This window comes from Coloeus monedula, assembly GCF_965178545.1.
Source record: "Coloeus monedula genome assembly, chromosome: 37".
NCBI lineage: Eukaryota > Metazoa > Chordata > Aves > Passeriformes > Corvidae > Coloeus > Coloeus monedula.
In genome coordinates, this window is record NC_138817.1 from 1,542,087 (window position 1) to 1,561,997 (window position 19,911).

Sequence of the window (19,911 nt, forward strand, 5' to 3'; positions counted from 1 at the left end):
GGGACCCCAAAATTGAAGGGAGGGACCCCAAAATTGAGGTGGGGAACCCCAAATTTTAGGGGAGAGGACCCCAAAATTGAAGGGGGGGGACCCCAAATTGGAAGGGGGGGGACCCCAAAATTGAAGGGGGGGACCCCAAATTGGAAGGCGGGGACCCCAAAATCAGAGTGGGGGGAGCTCAAATTGGGGTGGGGGGACCCCAAATTTTAGCGGGGAGGACCCCAAAATTGAAGGGGGGGACCCCCAAAATTGAGGTAGGGGAACCCCAAAATTGAGGTGGGGGGACCCCCAAAATTAAAAGGGGGGTCCCCAAGTTTTAGAGGGGGGGACCCCAAAATTAGGGTTGGGGGAGCCCAAAATTGAGGTGGGGGGACCCCAAAATTGAGGTGGGGGGAGCCCAAATTTGGGTGGGGGGACCCCAAAATTGGGGTGGGGGAGGGGACAGGAATCGGGGCCCCCCCAAATCCGGGGGCTCCGGGGGCGCCCCCGGGGGGGCTCCGGGGTGGGGGAGGGGAGGGGGGGGGGATTTTTTGGGGACCCCCCCTCCCCAAATTTCACTTCTTGGCCACCTTGGCCTGTTTGTGCTTCGGGGGGGCCCAGCGCAGGCAGATGGAGTCGACTGCGGGGATTAATTAGCGGTAATTAGCATTAATTAGCGGCAATTAGCGCCGGAAGGGGGAGGGGATTGAGGGGAGGGGGATGGGGGGGTGTTAATTAGAGGGGGGTAATTAATGGTGGGGGGGTGTTAATGATGGAGGGGGTGGTAATGGGGGGGGAGTTAAGGGGGGGTCATTAACAGGGTTAATTAGGGGGGTAATTAAGGGAGAAGGGCGTTAATAGGATTAATTAAGGGGGAATTAAGGGGGGGATGCATTAATGGGATTCATTAGGGGGGCGTTAATAGGGTTAATTTGGGGTGAATGGGGGGGTCGTTAGAGGTTAATTAAGGGGAGTAATTAAGGAGGAGAGGAGTTAATAGGATTAATTAGGGAGTAATTAATGGGGGGTTGTTAATAGCGGTTATTAAAGTGGGACACTAAGGGGGGTCGTTAACAGGGTTAATTAAGGAGTAATTAAAGGAGAAAAGTGTTAATAGGATTAATTACGGGATAATTAAGGCGGTTCATTAATGGGGGGGCTCTTTGGACCGAACCATTACAGGAAATCACGGGGGGGGCGGGGGGTGGCTGCTCATTAATGAAACCTCGTCACGGGCTTAATTAAGCCTTAATTAACACCCATGAGCCTTAATTAAAGGTTAATTAATGACCTTATTAAGACAGAGTCACTAATAGAGATTAATTAATTAACGAGCGCTAATTAAGGGAGGGGGGGCTCTTTGGACTGAACCATTCCAGGACATCACGGGGGGGAGGGGGGCTGCTCATTAATGAAACCTCATCAAAGGGTTAATTAAGCCTTAATTAATGCTCACGAGCCTTAACTAAGGGTTAATTAACGACCTTATTAAGAGAAAATCAGTGATAGGAGTTAATTAATTAACGAGCATTAATTAATGGAGGGGGGGGCTCACAGTGAGGGGGGGCTCTTTGGACTGAACCATTCCAGGACATCACGGGGGGGCCCCCGCTCATTAACAAAACCTCATCACGGGCTTAATTGAGCCTTAATTAATGGCTACTTAACGACCTTATTAAGACAAATTCACTGATACAAACGAATTAATTAACGAGCACTAATTAAGGGAGGGGAGGGCTCTTTGGACCGAACCATTCAGGACAAAGTGGGGGGGGGAGCGGGGGGGAAAAAAACCACAGCGCGTCCTCAGCACGGGGGTTAATTCCGGAGCTAATTAGCGGCGGTTAATTAACGGGGGGCGCTAATTACGCACCGGTGATGGGCGGCTTCTTGTACTGGGCGCTCTTGAGGTGCTCCTCGACCAGCTTGGGCGTGACGCAGATGACGTGCTGCCCCTTCCAGTACTTGACCATGTTCAGCGACTGCAGCGTGCTGATGATGTCCGTCTGCGTGATGCTGGTCATCTGGCTGGACACCAGAGTGACCGCTGAGTGACCACTGAGTGACCACTGAGTGACCACTGAGTGACCACTGACTGCTGGGAGTGACCGCTGCCCGCTGGGAGTGACCACTGACCGCTGGGTACCGAGCACTGACTGCTGGGAGTGGCTATAGGGGCACTGGGAGCACTGGGCAGGGGCCGGTGGTGTCCATCTGCGTGATGCTGGTCATCTGGCTGGACACACGGACACCAGAGTGACCACCGAGTGACCACTGAGTGCTGGGAGTGACCGCTGAGTGCTGGGAGTGACCACTGACCGCTGGGTACCGAGCACTGACCGCTGGGAGTGGCTATAGGGGCACTGGGAGCACTGGGCAGGGGCCGGTGGTGTCCATCTGCGTGATGCTGGTCATCTGGCTGGACACACGGACACCAGAGTGACCACCGAGTGACCACTGACCGCTGGGAGTGACCGCTGAGTGCTGGGAGTGACCACTGACCGCTGGGTACCGAGCACTGACCGCTGGGAGTGGCCATAGGGGCACTGGGCAGGGACTGGTGGTGTCCATCTGCATGATGCTGGTCATCTGGCTGGACACACGGACACCAGAGTGACCACCGAGTGACCACTGACCGCTGGGAGTGACCGCTGCCCGCTGGGAGTGACCACTGACTGCTGGGAGTGGCTATAGGGGCACTGGGAGCACTGGGCAGGGGCTGGTGGTGTCCGTCTGCATGATGCTGGTCATCTGGCTGGACACCAGAGTGACCGCTGAGTGACCGCTGAGTGACCACTGAGTGACCACTGAGTGCTGGGAGTGACCACTGAGTGCTGGGAGTGACCACTGAGTGCTGGGTACCGAGCACTGACCGCTGGGAGTGGCCATAGGGGCACTGGGAGCACTGGGCAGGGGCCGGTGGTGTCCATCTGCGTGATGCTGGTCATCTGGCTGGACACACGGACACCAGAGTGACCACCGAGTGACCACTGACCGCTGGGAGTGACCGCTGCCCGCTGGGAGTGACCACTGACCGCTGGGAGTGACCACTGAGTGCTGGGTACCGAGCACTGAGTGCTGGGAGTGACCACTGAGTGACCACCGAGTGACCACTGCCCGCTGGGAGTGACCACTGCCCCCTACTGACCTCTACGGGCTCATACTGGTTTTATGTGGTTTGATGGGTTTATACTGGTCTGTACTGGTCTGTACTGGTTTCTAAGGGGTTTTATGGGTCCATACTGGTTTATACTGGTCTGTACTGGTTTATACTGGTCTATACTGGTTTCTAAAGGGTTTTATGAGTCCATACTGGTCTATATTGGTCTGTACTGGTTTATACTGGTCTACACTGGTTTCTAAGGGGTTTTATGGGTCCATACTGGTTTATACTGGTCTGTACTGGTTTATACTGGTCTATAGTGGTTTCTAAAGGGTTTTATGAGTCCATACTGGTTTATATTGGTCTGTACTGGTTTATACTGGTCTATACTGGTTTCTAAAAGATTTTATGAGTCCATACTGGTTTATACTGGTCTGTACTGGTTTATAGTGGTCCGTACTGGTTTATACTGGTCTATACTGGTCTGTACTGGTCTGCACTGGTCTATACTGGTCTGTACTGATTTCTAAAGAGTTTTATGAGTCCATACTGGTCTATACTGGTCTGTACTGGTTTATACCGGTCTATACTGGTCTATACTGGTCCGTACTGGTCCGTACTGGTCTATACTGGTCCGTACTGGTCCCACCTGAGGTCCTTGATGGAGAGGGTCCCCCGGAAGTCGCGCAGGATCTCCAGCAGCACCCAGGACCAGTAACTGCGGTAGCTGAGCTTGCCCAGGTCCGAGAGCGGCTTCTCCGGGGAGCCCACGGTGCTCTCCAGCTTGGACAGCTCGTAACCTGCCAGGACCCAAACAGCTGGCACCTGGCACCTGCCAGGACCCAAACAGCTGGCACCTGTAACCTGCCAGGACCCACAGAGCTGGCACCTGTAACCTGCCAGGACCCAAACAGCTGGCACCTGTAACCTGCCAGGACCCACAGAGCTGGCACCTGCCAGGACCCACAGAGCTGGCACCTGCCAGGACCCACAGAGCTGGCACCTGGCACCTGCCAGGACCTCCCAACTTTTTTTGACCTTTCCGGAATTTTTTTGGCCCCTCCCAATTTTGGGGATCCCAAATCCCCCCAAAATCCCCCCAAAAATCCCCAAATCCCCCCAAATTCCCGAAATCTCCCAAATCCCCCCCAATTCCCAACTCCCCAAAAATCCCCCAAAATCCCCCAAATCCCCCAATTCCCAAATCCCCCCAAAATCCCCAAAATCCCCCAAAATCCCCCAAATTCCCAAATCCCCCCAAATTCCTGAATCCCCAAAATCCCCCAAATCCCAAAAAAATCCCCCCAAAATCCCCCCAGGAGCCCCCAAATCCCCCAAAATCCCCCAAATCTCCCAAAATCCCCCAAAATGCCCCAAATCCCCCAAATCCTCCCCAAATCCCCCAAATCCCCCAAAATCCCCCAAATCCCCCAAATCCTCCCCAAATCCTCCCAAATCCCCCAAATCCCCCAAATCCCCCCAAATCCCCCAAAATCCCCCAAATCCTCCAAATCCCCCAAATCCCCCCAAATCCCCAAAATCCCCCAAAATGCCCCAAATCCCCCATTCCCGCGGGGCTCCCGCACTGAAGGCGATCAGGAATTTCCCGTAGCCGCGGCGCTGATACGGAGGCAGCGTCAGGATGCAGGCGACGTTGTTCCCGTCTGGAGACTCCTTCTCCTGCCAAAAACCCCGATTTGGGGAAAATTTGGGAATTTTGGGGTCGTTTGGGACACGAGGAACGTGAAAAAATGTCAAAAATATCCGGGATTTTGGGGATTTTGGGGGGATTTTTGGGGATTTTTGGGGGTTTTTGGGACACTGAGGGGACACGGGCGACGTTGTTCCCGTCCGGAGACTCCTTCTCCTGCCAAAAACCCCGATTTTGGGAAAATTTGGGAATTTTGGGGTCGTTTGGGACATGAGAAAGGTGAAAAAATGTCAAAAATATCCGGGATTTTGGGGATTTTGGGGGGATTTTTGGGGATTTTTGGGGGTTTTTGGGACACTGAGGGGACACGGGCGACGTTGTTCCCGTCCGGAGACTCCTTCTCCTGCCAAAAACCCCGATTTTGGGAAAATTTGGGAATTTTGGGGTCGTTTGGGACATGAGAAAGGTGAAAAATGTTAAAAATATTCAGGATTTTGGGGGATTTTTAGGTTTTTTTTAGGGATTTTTAGGGGTTTTTTAGGAATTTTTGGGGGGATTTTGAAGGATTTTGGGGGGATTTTGGAGATTTTTTTGGCGGATTTTTGGGGATTTTTTCAGGATTTTTCGAGGTTTTTTGGGGTTTTTAGGGGATTTTTGGAGATTTTGGGGGGATTTTTGGGGGTTTTTGGGACACTGAGGGGACACGGGCGACGTTGTTCCCGTCCGGAGACTCCTTCTCCTGCCAAAAACCCCGATTTTGGGAAAATTTGGGAATTCTGAGCTCGTTTGGGACACGAGGAAGGCTGAGAACATCGAAAAAATTCGGGATTTTGGGGATTTTTGGGGATTTTTAGGGGTTTTTTAGGAATTTTTGGGGATTCTGGCGATTTTTTGGGGGATTCTGGGGATTTTTTTGGGATTTTGGGGGTTTTTTAGGGGTTTTTGGGGATTTTTCGGGGGGTTTTGGGGGATTTGGGGGGACTTTTTGGGGGATTTTTTGGGGGATTTTTTGGGATTTTTGGGGATTTTGGGAATTTTTGGGGAGTTTTCGGGAGTTTTTGGGATATTCAGGGGATGGAGCTGACGTTGTTCCCGTCCAGAGCCTCCTTTTCCCAGGAAAAAAAACGGGATTTTGGGAAAATCCGGGACACAGGAAAGGAATGCAGGGGGGGGGACACCGGGGAGTGCCCAGGTGTGCCCAGGTGTGCCCAGGTAACCCCCAGGTGCCCCAGGTGAGTCCCCCAATGCCCCCAGGTACCCCCAGATCCCCCCAGGTGTGCCCAGGTACCCCCCAGGTACCCCCAGATCCCCCAGGTGTGCCCCAGGTGTGCCCAGATGCCCCCCAGGTACCCCCCAGGTGCCCCCGGCTCCCCCCCAGGTGTGCCCAGGTACCCCCAGATGCCCCCCAGGTGCCCCCCAGGTGCCCCCAGGTGAGTCCCCCAATGCCCCCAGGTACCCCCAGCCCCCCCAGGTGTGCCCAGGTGTGCCCAGGTGCCCACCTTGGAGAAGTAGCCGACGATGTGGGCGCCGTGCCGGTCGACCTCGGTGAGCAGGTAGAACACGAAGGGCTCCACGTCGAAGTAGAGCGTCTTGTGGTCCAGGAAGAGCTTGGCCAGCAGGCACAGGTTCTGGCAATAGATCTGGGGGGGCACACCTGGGCTCACCTGGGGCACCTGGGCACACCTGGGCACACCTGGGGGCACCTGGGAGCTCCCCTGAGCGCCCCTGGGTGCACCTGAGCTCACCTGAGCACCCCTGAGCTCCCTTGAGCTCACCTGGGCACACCTGGGCTCACCTGGGAGCACCTGGGTGCACCTGGGCTCACCTGGGGCACCTCGGCACACCTGGGGCACCTGGGTGCACCTGGGCTCACCTGGGGGCACCTGGGAGCACCTGGGCTCACCTGGGGCATCTCAGAGCTCACCTGAGCACCTCTGGGTGCACCTGAGCTCCCCTGGGTGCACCTGAGCTCACCTGAGCTCCCCTGAGCACCCCTGGGTGCACCTGAGCTCCCCTGGGTGCACCTGAGCTCACCTGAGCTCCCCTGAGCACCCCTGGGTGCACCTGAGCTCCCCTGGGTGCACCTGAGCTCACCTGAGCTCACCTGAGCTCCCCTGGGGGCACCTGAGCTCACCTGAGCACCCCTGGGTGCACCTGAGCTCCCCTGAGCACCCCTGGGTGCACCTGAGCTCCCCTGGGTGCACCTGAGCTCACCTGAGCTCACCTGAGCTCCCCTGGGTGCACCTGAGCTCACCTGAGCTCACCTGAGCACCCCTGGGTGCACCTGAGCACCCCTGAGCTCACCTGAGCTCACCTGAGCACCCCTGGGTGCACCTGAGCACCCCTGAGCACCCCTGAGCTCACCTGAGCTCACCTGAGCACCCCTGGGTGCACCTGAGCTCACCTGAGCTCCCCTGGGTGCACCTGAGCACCCCTGAGCTCACCTGAGCACCCCTGGGGGCACCTGAGCTCACCTGAGCACCCCTGAGCACCCCTGAGCTCACCTGAGCACCCCCCGTCCCCGCCCCTCCCCCACCTTGTGGTCCTTGCCGTCCACCTCATAGACGGAGATGTTCCCCTTGCGGTAAATCTCCCGGCCCGGGGGCTGCCGCCACTGGCACTGCGCCTGCACAGGTGGGACAGGTGAGACAGGTGGGGACAGGTGAGACAGGTGAGGGACAGGTGAGGACAGGTGAGGACAGGTGAGGACAGGTGAGGGACAGGTGAGGGACAGGTGGGACAGGTGAGGACAGGTGGGGACAGGTGAGGACAGGTGAGGGACAGGTGAGAGACAGGTGAGGGACAGGTGAGGGACAGGTGAGGGACAGGTGAGGGACAGGTGAGGGACAGGTGAGACAGGTGAGGGACAGGTGAGGGACAGGTGAGGGACAGGTGAGACAGGTGAGGGACAGGTGAGGACAGGTGGGGACAGGTGAGGGACAGGTGAGGGACAGGTGAGACAGGTGAGGGACAGGTGAGGGACAGGTGAGGACAGGTGAGGACAGGTGAGGGACAGGTGAGACAGGTGAGGGACAGGTGAGGGACAGGTGGGGACAGGTGAGGGACAGGTGAGACAGGTGAGGGACAGGTGAGGGACAGGTGGGGACAGGTGAGGACAGGTGAGGGACAGGTGAGGGACAGGTGGGGACAGGTGAGGGACAGGTGAGGACAGGTGAGGGACAGGTGGGACAGGTGAGGGACAGGTGGGGACAGGTGAGGGACAGGTGGGGACAGGTGAGGGACAGGTGAGGGACAGGTGGGGACAGGTGAGGACAGGTGGGGACAGGTGAGGGACAGGTGGGACAGGTGAGGGACAGGTGAGGGACAGGTGAGACAGGTGAGGGACAGGTGGGACAGGTGAGGGACAGGTGAGGGACAGGTGAGGGACAGGTGGGGACAGGTGGGGACAGGTGAGGGACAGGTGGGACAGGTGAGGGACAGGTGAGGGACAGGTGAGGGACAGGTGAGGGACAGGTGAGGGACAGGTGAGGGTTAAACGTGAACAGCTGGAGCCCAAATGCAGCCCAGGTGTGCCCAGGTGTGCCCAGCCCCACCCAGATGCCCCCAGGTGTCCTCAGATGCCCAGAGCTGTCCCCCACGTGCCCCCAGGTGTGCCCAGCCCCTCCCAGATGCCCCCAGGTGCCCCCAGGTGTGCCCAGGTACCCCCAGGTGCCCCCAGATGTCCCCAGGTGCCCCCCAGGTGTGCCCAGGTGTGTTCCAGCCCCTCCCAGGTGCCCCCAGGTGTGCCCAGGTGTGCCCAGGTGTGTCCCAGCCCCTCCCAGGTGTGCCCAGGTGTACCAGGTGCAGGCGGTAGCTCCTCTCGAACTTCATGTACTTGAGGCAGAACTCGCAGATCCAGAGCTTGGGCTGCTTCCCGTAATCCTCGGGGAAGGGCGAGAAGTACCAGGCGTCGATCTCAAAGTGCCCGATGTGGATCTTGTCCACGTACTTCACCTTGGTGATCTGCCAGGGCACACCAGGGCACACCTGGGCACACCTGGGCACACCTGGGGCGATCCCGAATCCCCCCCAGGAACGCCAGAAGAATCCCGGGGTTCTGGGATCCCCCCCAGGCATCGATCTCCAAGTGCCCGATGTGGATCTTTGTCCACGGACTCCGCCTTGGTGATCTGCCAGGGCACACCTGGGCACACCTGGGCACACCTGGGCACACCTGGGGCGATCCCGAGTGCCCCCCAGAAATCCCACAAAAATTCCGCGAGAAACGGCTTAAAAATCCCCCCCCAAAATTCCACCAAAATCATCCAAAAATCGCAGAAAAATCCCGCCAAAATCCCACTAAAATCCCGCAAAAATCCCCCCAAAATCCCGCAAAAATCCCCCCAAAATCCTGCTAAAATCCTGGTAAAATTCCTCAAAAATCCCTCAAAAATCCCACAAAAATCCTGCTAAAAACTGCCCAAAAAATCCCACTAAAATACCCCAAAATCCCCCCAAAATCCCGCAAAAATCCCCCCCCAAAATCCCACTAAAATCCCCCCAAAATCCAGCTAAAATCCCCCCAAAATCCTGCTAAAATCCCGGTAAAATTCCTCAAAAATCCCTCAAAAATCCCACAAAAATCCTGCTAAAAACTGCCCAAAAAATCCCACTAAAATCCCCCCAAATCCCCCCCAAAATCCCGCTAAAATCCCACTAAAATCAGCCTAAAAAATCCCACTAAAATCCCACTGAAATCCCGCTAAAATCCTGCTAAAATCCCCCAAAAATTCTGCCAAAAACAGCCTAAAAAATTCCCAAAGAAACCTCCAAAAATCCCGCTAAAATCCAAAAAAAATCCCACTAAAAACAGCCTAAAAAATTCCCCAAAAATCCTGCAAAAATCCCCAAAAATCCCCAAAAAATCCCCAAAAAATCCCACTAAAAACCCCTTAAAAATTCCTAAAAAATTCCCTTTAAAAACCCCTAAAAATCCCTGAAAATCCCTAAAAATCCCAAAAGAATCCCGGGGTTCTGGGATCCCCCCCAGGCGTCGATCTCCAAGTGCCCGATGTGGATCTTTGTCCACGGACTCCGCCTTGGTGAGCTGCCAGGGCACACCTGGGCACACCTGGGCACACCTGGGCACACCTGGGGCGATCCCGAGTGCCCCCCAGAAATCCCACAAAAATTCCGCGAGAAACGGCTTAAAAATCCCGCCAAAATTCCACCAAAAATCATCCAAAAATCGCAGAAAAATCCCGCCAAAATCCCACTAAAATCCCGCAAAAATCCCCCCCCAAATTCCCCAAAAATCCCCCCAAAATCCTGCTAAAATCCCGGTAAAATTCCTCAAAAATCCCGGTAAAATTCCCCAAAAATCCCCCAAAAATCCCCCCAAAATCCCGCTAAAAACTGCCCAAAAAATCCCACTAAAATACCCCAAAATCCCCCCAAAATCCCGCAAAAATCCCCCCCCAAAATCCCCCCAAAACCCCACTAAAATCCCCCCAAAATCCTGCTAAAATCCCAGTAAAATTCCTCAAAAATCCCACAAAAATCCTGCTAAAAACTGCCCAAAAAATCCAGCTAAAATCCCCCAAAATCCCCCAAAAAATCCCGCAAAAATCCCACTAAAATCCCACTAAAATCAGCCTAAAATATCCCACTAAAATCCCACTGAAATCCCCCTAAAATCCTGCTAAAATCCCCCAAAAATTCTGCCAAAAACAGCCGAAAAAATTCCCAAAGAAACCTCCCCAAAATCCTGCTAAAATCCTGGTAAAATTCCTCAAAAATCCCCCCAAAATCCCCCAAAAATCCTGCTAAAATCCCCCCAAAATCCCGCTAAAAACTGCCCAAAAAATCCCACTAAAATACCCCAAAATCCCCCCAAAATCCCGCAAAAATCCCCCCAAAATCCCGCAAAAATCCCCCCCAAATTCCCCAAAAATCCCCCCAAAATCCTGCTAAAATCCTGGTAAAATTCCTCAAAAATCCCTCAAAAATCCCACAAAAATCCTGCTAAAAACTGCCCAAAAAATCCAGCTAAAATCCCCCAAATCCCCCCCAAAATCCCGCTAAAATTCCACTAAAAACAGCCTAAAAAATCCCGCCAAAATCGCCCCAAAATTCCACAAAAATCCCAAGAAAAATAGGCTAAAAAAATCCCACTAAAATCCCCCCAAAATCCCGCTAAAATCCCCCAAAAATTCTCCAAAAATTCCGCTGAAATCCCACAAAAATCCCCCCAAAACCCCCGCTAAAAACAGCCCAAAAAATCCCACTAAAATTCCGCCAAAATCCCCCCAAAATCATGCTAAAAATCGCCTAAATAATCCTGCAAAAATACCCCAAAATCCCCCCAAAAATCCCGCAAAAATTCCACTAAAAACAGCCCAAAAAATCCCGCTAAAATCCCACAAAAATTCCACAAAAATCCCGCTAAAATCCTGCTAAAATGCCCCAAAAATTCTGCGAAAAACGGCCTAAAAAATTCCCAAAGAGACCCCCAAAAATCCCACTAAAATCCAAAAAAATCCCACTAAAAACAGCCTAAAAAATTCCCCCAAAAATCCCATTAAAATCATCCAAAAATCCCTAAAAAACCCCCAAAAACTCCCCCAAAAAACTCCCCAAAAAACCCCGAAAAAATCCTGAAAAGATCCCACAAAAATCTATTAAAAGATCCTCAAAAACTGCCCCAAAATCCCCAAAAAATCCCTAAAACTCCCCAAAAAATCCCCAAAAATCCCCAAAAACTCCCTAAAAATCCCAAAAAAATCCCTAAAAAATCCCCCAAAAATCCCCCAAAAAACCCTAAAAAATCTCCCAAAAAATCCCAAAAAAATCCCTAAAAAAATCCCCCCAAAAATCCCTTAAAAATTCCCTCAAAAATTCCAAAAAAATCCCTTAAAAATTCCCTTAAAAATTCCAAAAAAATCTCCCAAAAATCCCTAAACAACTCCCTAAAAAATCTCTAAAAAAATTCTTTAAAATCCTCAAAAAATCCCTCAAAAATCCCCCAAAAAAACCCTAAAAAAATTCCTAAAAATTCTCTAAAAATCCCTAAAAATCCCCCAAAAAATCCCTTAAAAATTCCCTAAAAAATCCCCCCCCAAATCCCTAAAAAATCCCTAAAAAAATTCCTAAAAATTCCCAAAAAAACCCCCCAAAAATTCCTAATAAATCCCCTCAAAGTCCTTAAAAAATCCTAAAAAATCCCAAAAAAATCCCCCCAAAAAATCCCACAAAAACCTGTAAAAAAATCCCTTAAAAATCCCCAAAAATCCCTAAAACATCCCTTAAAAATTCCCCCAAAAATCCCTCAAAAATCCTTAAAAAATCCCTAAAAATCCCTAAATAATCCACAAAAAAACCCTCAAAAATCCCCCAAAAAATTCCTAAAAATTCTCTAAAAATCTCTAAAAATTGCCCAAAAACTCCCTTAAAAATTCCCTTTAAAATCCCCCCCAAAATCCCAAAAATCCCCAAAAAATACCCAAAAAATCCTGAAAAAATCCCACAAAAATCCATTCAAAAATCCCAAAAAAATCCCAAAAAAGTCCCAAAAAAACCCTTAAAAATTTTCCCAAAAAATCCCCGAAACTCCCCAAAAAATCCCTAAAAAATCCCCAAAAAATCCCCAAAAATCCCCAAAAATCCCAAAAAAAATCCCAAAAAATCCCTAAAAACGCCCCAAAAAATCTCGCAAAAAATCCCCAAAAACTCCCCAAAACTCCCCAAAATTCGGGGCCGATCCCGGGAATTTGGGGCCCCCGGAATTCCGGGATTCTCCGGCACTCACGGCCTCGTGCTCCTTCTCCAGCGCCGCCGTGGTCGGGTCCATCTCGGCGTAGGTCTGCCAAACCAGTATGGACCAGTATGCACCAGTACGGACCGGTACGGACCAGTACAGACCAGTACGGACCAGTACAGACCGGTACGGACCGGTAGAAACCAGTACAGATCACTATGGACCAGTACGGACCAGTACGGACCAGTACGGACCAGTACAGACCGGTAGAAATCAGTACAGATCACTATGGACCAGTATGGACCAGTACGGACCAGTACGGACCGGTACGGACCAGTACGGACCGGTACGGACCGGTAGAAACCAGTACAGATCACTATGGACCAGTATGGACCAGTACGGACCAGTACGGACCGGTATGGACCAGTACGGAGCAGTACGGACCAGGATAAACCAGTATGGACAGGTAGAAACCAGTACGGACCAGTATGGACCAGTACGGACAGGTACGGACCAGTACGGTTCAGTATGGACCAGTACGGACCAATACGGACCAGTACAGACCAGTATGGACCAGTATAAACCAGTACGGACCGGTAGAAACTAGTCCAGGTCGCTATAGAGCGGTATGAACCAGTAACCAGTACAAACCAGTCTGGACCAGTACAGAGCGGGACTTGACGTGCTCCCAGTGCCTCCCAGTCCCACTCCAGTCCATCCCAGTTCATCCCAGTTACTCCCAGTCGCTCCCAGTCCCCTCCCAGTCCCTCCCAATCCCATCCCAGTCCCTCCCAGTCCCATCCCAGTCCCTCCCAGCCCCTCCCAGTCCCCTCCCAGTCCATCCCAGTCCCCTCCCAGTCCATCCCAGTCCCTCCCAATCCCCTCCCAGCCCCTCCCAGTCCCTCCCAGCCCCTCCCAATCCCCTCCCAGTCCCTCCCAATCCCCCCCAATCCCCTCCCAGTCCCATCCCAGTCCCTCCCAGTCCCTCCCAATCCCATCCCAGCCCCTCCCAATCCCCTCCCAATCCCCTCCCAGTCCCCTCCCAGTCCCTCCCAGTCCATCCCAGCCCCTCCCAATCCCCTCCCAGTCCCCTCCCAGTGCCTCCCAGTCCCTCCCAATCCCCTCCCAGCCCCTCCCAATCCCATCCCAGTCCCTCCCAATCCCATCCCAGTCCCTCCCAATCCCCTCCCAGTCCCTCCCAATCCCATCCCAGTCCCTCCCAATCCCATCCCAGCCCCCTCCCAGTCCCTCCCAGTCCCTCCCAGACCTTCTGCACGTGGTTGATCTCGTCGTGTTTCCGTTTCTGGTTCCGGGTGATTTTGCGCTCGGGCTCCGCCAGCTCCCCCAGGAAGGGCTCCGAGCTCTTCTGCGCCGCCTCCTTGAGGCTCTTACTGAGCGCCAGGCGGTTCCTGTCCACCCACTCGTCCAGTCTGCGGTTAACTGGGAGCACTGGGAGTCACTGGGAGCACTGGGAACCCCCCCATCCATCCCAGCGCATCCTAATTCCCCTGCTCTGTGCGTAACTGGGAGCACTGGGAGTCACTGGGAGCACTGGGAACCCCCCCCAGGCGGTTCCTGTCCACCCACTCGTCCAGTCTGCGGTTAACTGGGAGCACTGGGAGTCACTGGGAGCACTGGGAACCCCCCCATCCATCCCAGCGCATCCTAATTCCCCTGCTCTGTGCGTAACTGGGAGCACTGGGAGTCACTGGGAGCACTGGGAACCCCCCCCAGGCGGTTCCTGTCCACCCACTCGTCCAGTCTGCGGTTAACTGGGAGCACTGGGAGTCACTGGGAGCACTGGGAACCCCCCCATCCATCCCAGCGCATCCTAATTCCCCTGCTCTGTGCGTAACTGGGAGCACTGGGAGTCACTGGGAGCACTGGGAACCCCCCCCAGGCGGTTCCTGTCCACCCACTCGTCCAGCCTGCGGTTAACTGGGAGCACTGGGAGTCACTGGGAGCACTGGGAACCCCCCCCAGGCGGTTCCTGTCCACCCACTCGTCCAGCCTGCGGTTAACTGGGAGCACTGGGAGTCACTGGGAGCACTGGGAACCCCCCCATCCATCCCAGCGCATCCTAATTCCCCTGCTCTGTGCGTAACTGGGAGCACTGGGAGTCACTGGGAGCACTGGGAACCCCCCCCAGGCGGTTCCTGTCCACCCACTCGTCCAGCCTGCGGTTAACTGGGAGCACTGGGAGTCACTGGGAGCACTGGGAACCCCCCCATCCATCCCAGCGCATCCTAATTCCCCTGCTCTGTGCGTAACTGGGAGCACTGGGAACCCCCCCAGGCGGTTCCTGTCCACCCACTCGTCCAGCCTGCGGTTAACTGGGAGCACTGGGAGTCACTGGGAGCACTGGGAACCCCCCCCAGGCGGTTCCTGTCCACCCACTCGTCCAGCCTGCGGTTAACTGGGAGCACTGGGAGTCACTGGGAGCACTGGGAACCCCCCCATCCATCCCAGCGCATCCTAATTCCCCTGCTCTGTGCGTAACTGGGAGCACTGGGAGCACTGGGAACCCCCCCCAGGCGGTTCCTGTCCACCCACTCGTCCAGTCTGCGGTTAACTGGGAGCACTGGGAGTCACTGGGAGCACTGGGAACCCCCCCATCCATCCCAGCGCATCCTAATTCCCCTGCTCTGTGCGTAACTGGGAGCACTGGGAGTCACTGGGAGCACTGGGAACCCCCCCCAGGCGGTTCCTGTCCACCCACTCGTCCAGCCTGCGCTTAACTGGGAGCACTGGGAGTCACTGGGAGCACTGGGAGGCACTGGGAACCCCCCATCCATCCCCATCCATCCCAGTGCCCCGGTCTGTGCGTAACTGGGAGCACTGGGAGTCACTGGGAGCACTGGGAACCCCCCCATCCATCCCAGTGCCCCTGGTCTGTGCGTAACTGGGAGCACTGGGAGCCACTGGGAACCTCCCAGTCCATCCCAATCCCTTCCAGTGGCTCCCAGTCCCTCCCAGTCCCATCCCAGTATGCTCTAACCTCTTCCCAGTGCCTCCCAGTACATCCCAGTCCCATCCCAGTCCATCCCAGTGCCTCCCAGCATGCTCTAACCTCTTCCCAGTTCATCCCAGTCCATCCCAGTGCCCTCCCAGTCCATCCCAGTCCCCTCCCAGTATGTTCTAACCTCCTCCCACTTCATCCCAGTCCACCCCAGTTCATCCCAGTGCCCCCTAACCCCATCCCAGTCCCTCCCAGTCCTTCCCAGTGCCCCCTAATCCCATCCCAGTCCCCTCCCAGTCCATCCCAGTGCCTCCCAGTATGTTCTAACCTCCTCCCACTTCATCCCAGTCCTTCCCAGTGCCCCCTAATCCCATCCCAGTCCCCTCCCAGTCCATCCCAGTGCCTCCCAGTATGTTCTAACCTCCTCCCACTTCATCCCAGTCCATCCCAGTGCCCCCTAACCCCATCCCAGTCCCTCCCAGTCTATCCCAGTCCATCCCAGTGCCCCTTAAAGCGATCCCAATCCCCTTTAACTCCCTCCCAATCCACTCCACCGTCCTCCCAGTCCCTCCCAGTCCCTCCCAGTTCCCTCCCAGTCCCTCCCAGTGCTCCCAGTTCCCCCAGTACTCACAGCCCACGTAGTGCACGTAGAACTCCTCGCGCGCCTCCTGCTCGTTGAGCCGCGACTGGATCACCTCGGCCGAGTCTGCAGCAAACTGGGACCAGTTACAAACTGGGAATGGGGACTGGGACCAGTTACGGACTGGGAATGGGGCTGGGAATGGGACTGGATCACCTCGGCCGAGTCTGCGGCAAACTGGGACCAGTTACAAACTGGGAATGGGGACTGGGACCAGTATGGGACTGGGAATGGGACTGGGAATGGGACTGGATCACCTCGGCCGAGTCTGCGGCAAACTGGGACCAGTTACAAACTGGGAATGGGGACTGGGACCAGTATGGGACTGGGAATGGGACTGGGGCCAGTTACAAACTGGGAATGGGGACTGGGACCAGTTACAGACCAGTATGGGACTGGGAATGGGACTGGATCACCTCGGCCGAGTCTGCGGCAAACTGGGACCAGTTACAAACTGGGAATGGGGACTGGGACCAGTTACGGACTGGGAATGGGGACTGGGACCAGTTACAAACTGGGAATGGGGACTGGGACCAGTATGGGACTGGGAATGGGACTGGGACCAGTTACAAACTGGGAATGGGGACTGGGACCAGTATGGGACTGGGAATGGGACTGGGAATGGGACTGGATCACCTCGGCCCAGTCTGCGGCAAACTGGGACCAGTTACAAACTGGGAATGGGGACTGGGACCAGTATGGGACTGGGAATGGGACTGGGAATGGGACTGGATCACCTCGGCCCAGTCTGCGGCAAACTGGGACCAGTTACAAACTGGGAATGGGGACTGGGACCAGTTACAAACTGGGAATGGGGACTGGGACCAGTATGGGACTGGGAATGGGACTGGGAATGGGACTGGATCACCTCGGCCCAGTCTGCGGCAAACTGGGACCAGTTACGGACTGGGAATGGGACTGGGACCAGTTACAAACTGGGAATGGGACTGGGAATGGGACTGGATCACCTCGGCCGAGTCTGCGGCAAACTGGGACCAGTTACAAACTGGGAATGGGGACTGGGACCAGTTACAGACCAGTATGGGACTGGGAATGGTACTGGGCCCAGTATGGGACTGGGAATGGGACTGGGCCCAGTATGGGACTGGGAATGGGACTGGGAATGAGGCTGGGCCCAGTATGGGACTGGGAATGGGGACTGGGACCAGTTACAAACTGGGAATGGGGACTGGGAATGAGGCTGGGCCCAGTATGGGACTGGGAATGGGGCTGGGCTGAACTGGGCCCAGTGCAGCCCCTCCCCCACACTGCTCCCAGTCCTCCCAGTCCCGGCAATCCCATTCCCAGTGATCCCATTCCCAGTGATCCCATTCCCAGCGATCCCATTCCCAGTGATCCCAGTCCCAGTGATCCCATTCCCAGTGATCCCATTCCCAGTGATCCCATTCCCAGCGATCCCAGTCCCGCTTTTCCCGCTGCCCCCAATCCCGATCTCGGCGTTCCCGTCCCCGGCTCTCCCCTTCCCGCTTTTCCCGATCCCATTCCCACTTTTCCCAGCGCTCCCATTCCCGGCGCTCCCATTCCCAGTTATCCCATTCCCTCTTTTCCCATTCCCAGTGATCCCATTCCCGCTTTTCTCTCTTTTCCCGGCGATCCCATTCCCAGTTATCCCAGTGATCCCATTCCTGCTGTTCCCATTCCCGGCTCTCCCATTCCCGCTTTTCCCATTCCCTCTTTTCCCACTATTCCCACTCCCGCTTTTCCCGGTGATCCCATTCCTGGTTATCCCCCTTTTCCCTCTTTTCCTGGCGCTTTTCCCATTCCCTCTTTTCCCAGCAATCCCATTCCCAGTTATCCCATTCCCTCTTTTCCCAGCAATCCCATTCCCAGTTATCCCATTCCCAGTTATCCCATTCCCTCTTTTCCCAGCAATCCCATTCCCGCTTTTCCCATTCCCGGTCATCCCGGCGATCCCATTCCCGCTGTTCCTGCTGTTCCCATTCCCGCTTTTCCTGATCCCATTCCCGGCTTTCCCATTCCCGCTTTTCCCATTCCCAGTTATCCCAGTGATCCCACTCCCTCTTTCCCCATTCCCAGTTATCCCAGTGATCCCATTCCCTCTTTCCCCATTCCCAGTTATCCCAGTGATCCCAGTTATCCCAGTTATCCCGGTTATCCCAGTGATCCCATTCCCTCTTTCCCCATTCCCAGTGATCCCAGTGATCCCAGTTATCCCAGTGATCCCATTCCCTCTTTCCCCATTCCCAGTGATCCCAGTTATCCCAGTGATCCTGGTGATCCCATTCCCTCTTTCCCCATTCCCGGTTATCCCAGTGATCCCAGTTATCCCAGTTATCCCGGTTATCCCAGTGATCCCATTCCCTCTTTCCCCATTCCCAGTGATCCCAGTTATCCCAGTGATCCTGGTGATCCCATTCCCTCTTTCCCCATTCCCAGTGATCCCAGTGATCCCAGTTATCCCAGTTATCCCAGTTATCCCAGTGATCCCATTCCCTCTTTCCCCATTCCCGGTTATCCCAGTTATCCTAGTTATCCCGGTTATCCCAGTGCTCCCATTCCCTCTTTCCCCATTCCCAGTGATCCCAGTGATCCCAGTGATCCCATTCCCTCTTTCCCCATTCCCAGTGATCCCAGTGATCCCAGTGATCCCATTCCCTCTTTCCCCATTCCCAGTTATCCCAGTTATCCCGGTTATCCCAGTGATCCCATTCCCTCTTTCCCCATTCCCAGTTATCCCAGTTATCCCAGTTATCCCAGTGATCCCATTCCCTCTTTCCCCATTCCCAGTTATCCCAGTGATCCCAGTTATCCCAGTTATCCCGGTTATCCCAGTGATCCCAGTTATCCCAGTTATCCCGGTTATCCCAGTGATCCCATTCCCTCTTTCCCCATTCCCAGTGATCCCAGTTATCCCAGTTATCCCAGTGATCCCATTCCCTCTTTCCCCATTCCCAGTGATCCCAGTGATCCCAGTTATCCCGGTGATCCCATTCCCGGTTATCCCAGTGATCCCAGTTAGCGATCCCGCCGATCCCGCCGTTCCCTCACGCCAGCTGCCGTCCGCCCTCCGGCACAGGTACGTCTCTCCGATCTCCACCGCCACCTCCGCGTCCCTCGCAGCCGCCGCCGCCGGGCCCTGCGGACCCCTCCCGGTTCCCCCGGGAGCCTCCGGGGCCGCTCGGGGCCCTCCCGGGGCTACCCCGGACCCTCCCGGGGCCACCCCGGACCCTCCCGGGGCCTCCGGGGCCGCTCCGGAGCCTCCCGGTGCCGCCGCCGCCATCTTGGAGAGCGACGGAAGTGACGTCACGGCGGCGACGGCTCGTCGCTAGGAGACGGGAGGGGCGGGGCTTGGTGTTGCTAGGAGACGGGCCGCCGCTATCCCAGGGTGCATTGCGGCGCGGGGGGGGCGGGTTTGGGGTTAAAAATGGGGATTTTGGGGCTGAAAATGGGGGATTTTGGGGGTGGGAATGGGGGAGTTTGGGGGCTGAAAATGGGGGGTTTGGGGGCTAAAAATTGAGAATTTTGGGCTAAAAATGGGGATTTGGGGGCCTGAAAATTGGGATTTTTGGGGTGGGAATGGGGGAGTTTGGGGGCTGAAAATGGGGGTTTTGGGGGCTAAAAATTGAGAATTTTGGGCTAAAAATTGGGATTTTGGGGCCTGAAAATTGGGATTTTTGGGGTGGGAATGGGGGAGTTTGGGGGCTGAAAATGGGGGTTTTGGGGCTAAAAATGGGGAATTTGGGGGCTAAAAATTGAGAATTTTGGGCTAAAAATTGGGATTTTTGGGCCTGAAAATTGGGATTTTTGGGGTGGGAATGGGGGAGTTTGGGGGCTGAAAATGGGGGTTTTGGGGCTAAAAATGGGGGATTTGGGGGCTAAAAATTGAGAATTTTGGGCTAAA

The 19,911-nt window shown here is 55.0% G+C and overlaps 1 protein-coding gene across 1 annotated transcript; it reads right to left on the minus strand.

Annotated features, from left to right (window-relative positions):
* Positions 1 to 404: 404 nt before the first annotated feature.
* On the minus strand, positions 405 to 19,291 carry KAT8 (lysine acetyltransferase 8). The gene is made up of 11 exons (XM_082300168.1): positions 19,059 to 19,291; positions 16,020 to 16,094; positions 13,697 to 13,869; positions 12,481 to 12,534; positions 8,532 to 8,696; positions 7,270 to 7,359; positions 6,233 to 6,373; positions 4,669 to 4,762; positions 3,732 to 3,882; positions 1,853 to 2,007; positions 405 to 619 (listed from the first exon to the last, which is right to left on the minus strand). The coding sequence occupies exons 1-11, from the start codon at positions 19,288 to 19,290 to the stop codon at positions 555 to 557; spliced, it is 1,395 nt and encodes a 464-aa protein (XP_082156294.1). The 5' UTR covers position 19,291; the 3' UTR covers positions 405 to 554.
* Positions 19,292 to 19,911: the final 620 nt, after the last annotated feature.

Excerpts from the sequence above, each read along its gene's own strand:
- KAT8 (XM_082300168.1), bottom strand. The coding sequence starts at position 19,290 with ATGGCGGCGGCGGCACCGGGAGGCTCCGGAGCGGCCCCGGAGGCCCCG. Across the intron at positions 7,360-8,531 it reads GGAGCTACCGCCTGCACCTG|GCGCAGTGCCAGTGGCGGCA; the intron begins GTACACCTGGGC and ends CCACCTGTGCAG. Across the intron at positions 3,883-4,668 it reads GAAATTCCTGATCGCCTTCA|GTTACGAGCTGTCCAAGCTG; the intron begins GTGCGGGAGCCC and ends GGGTCCTGGCAG.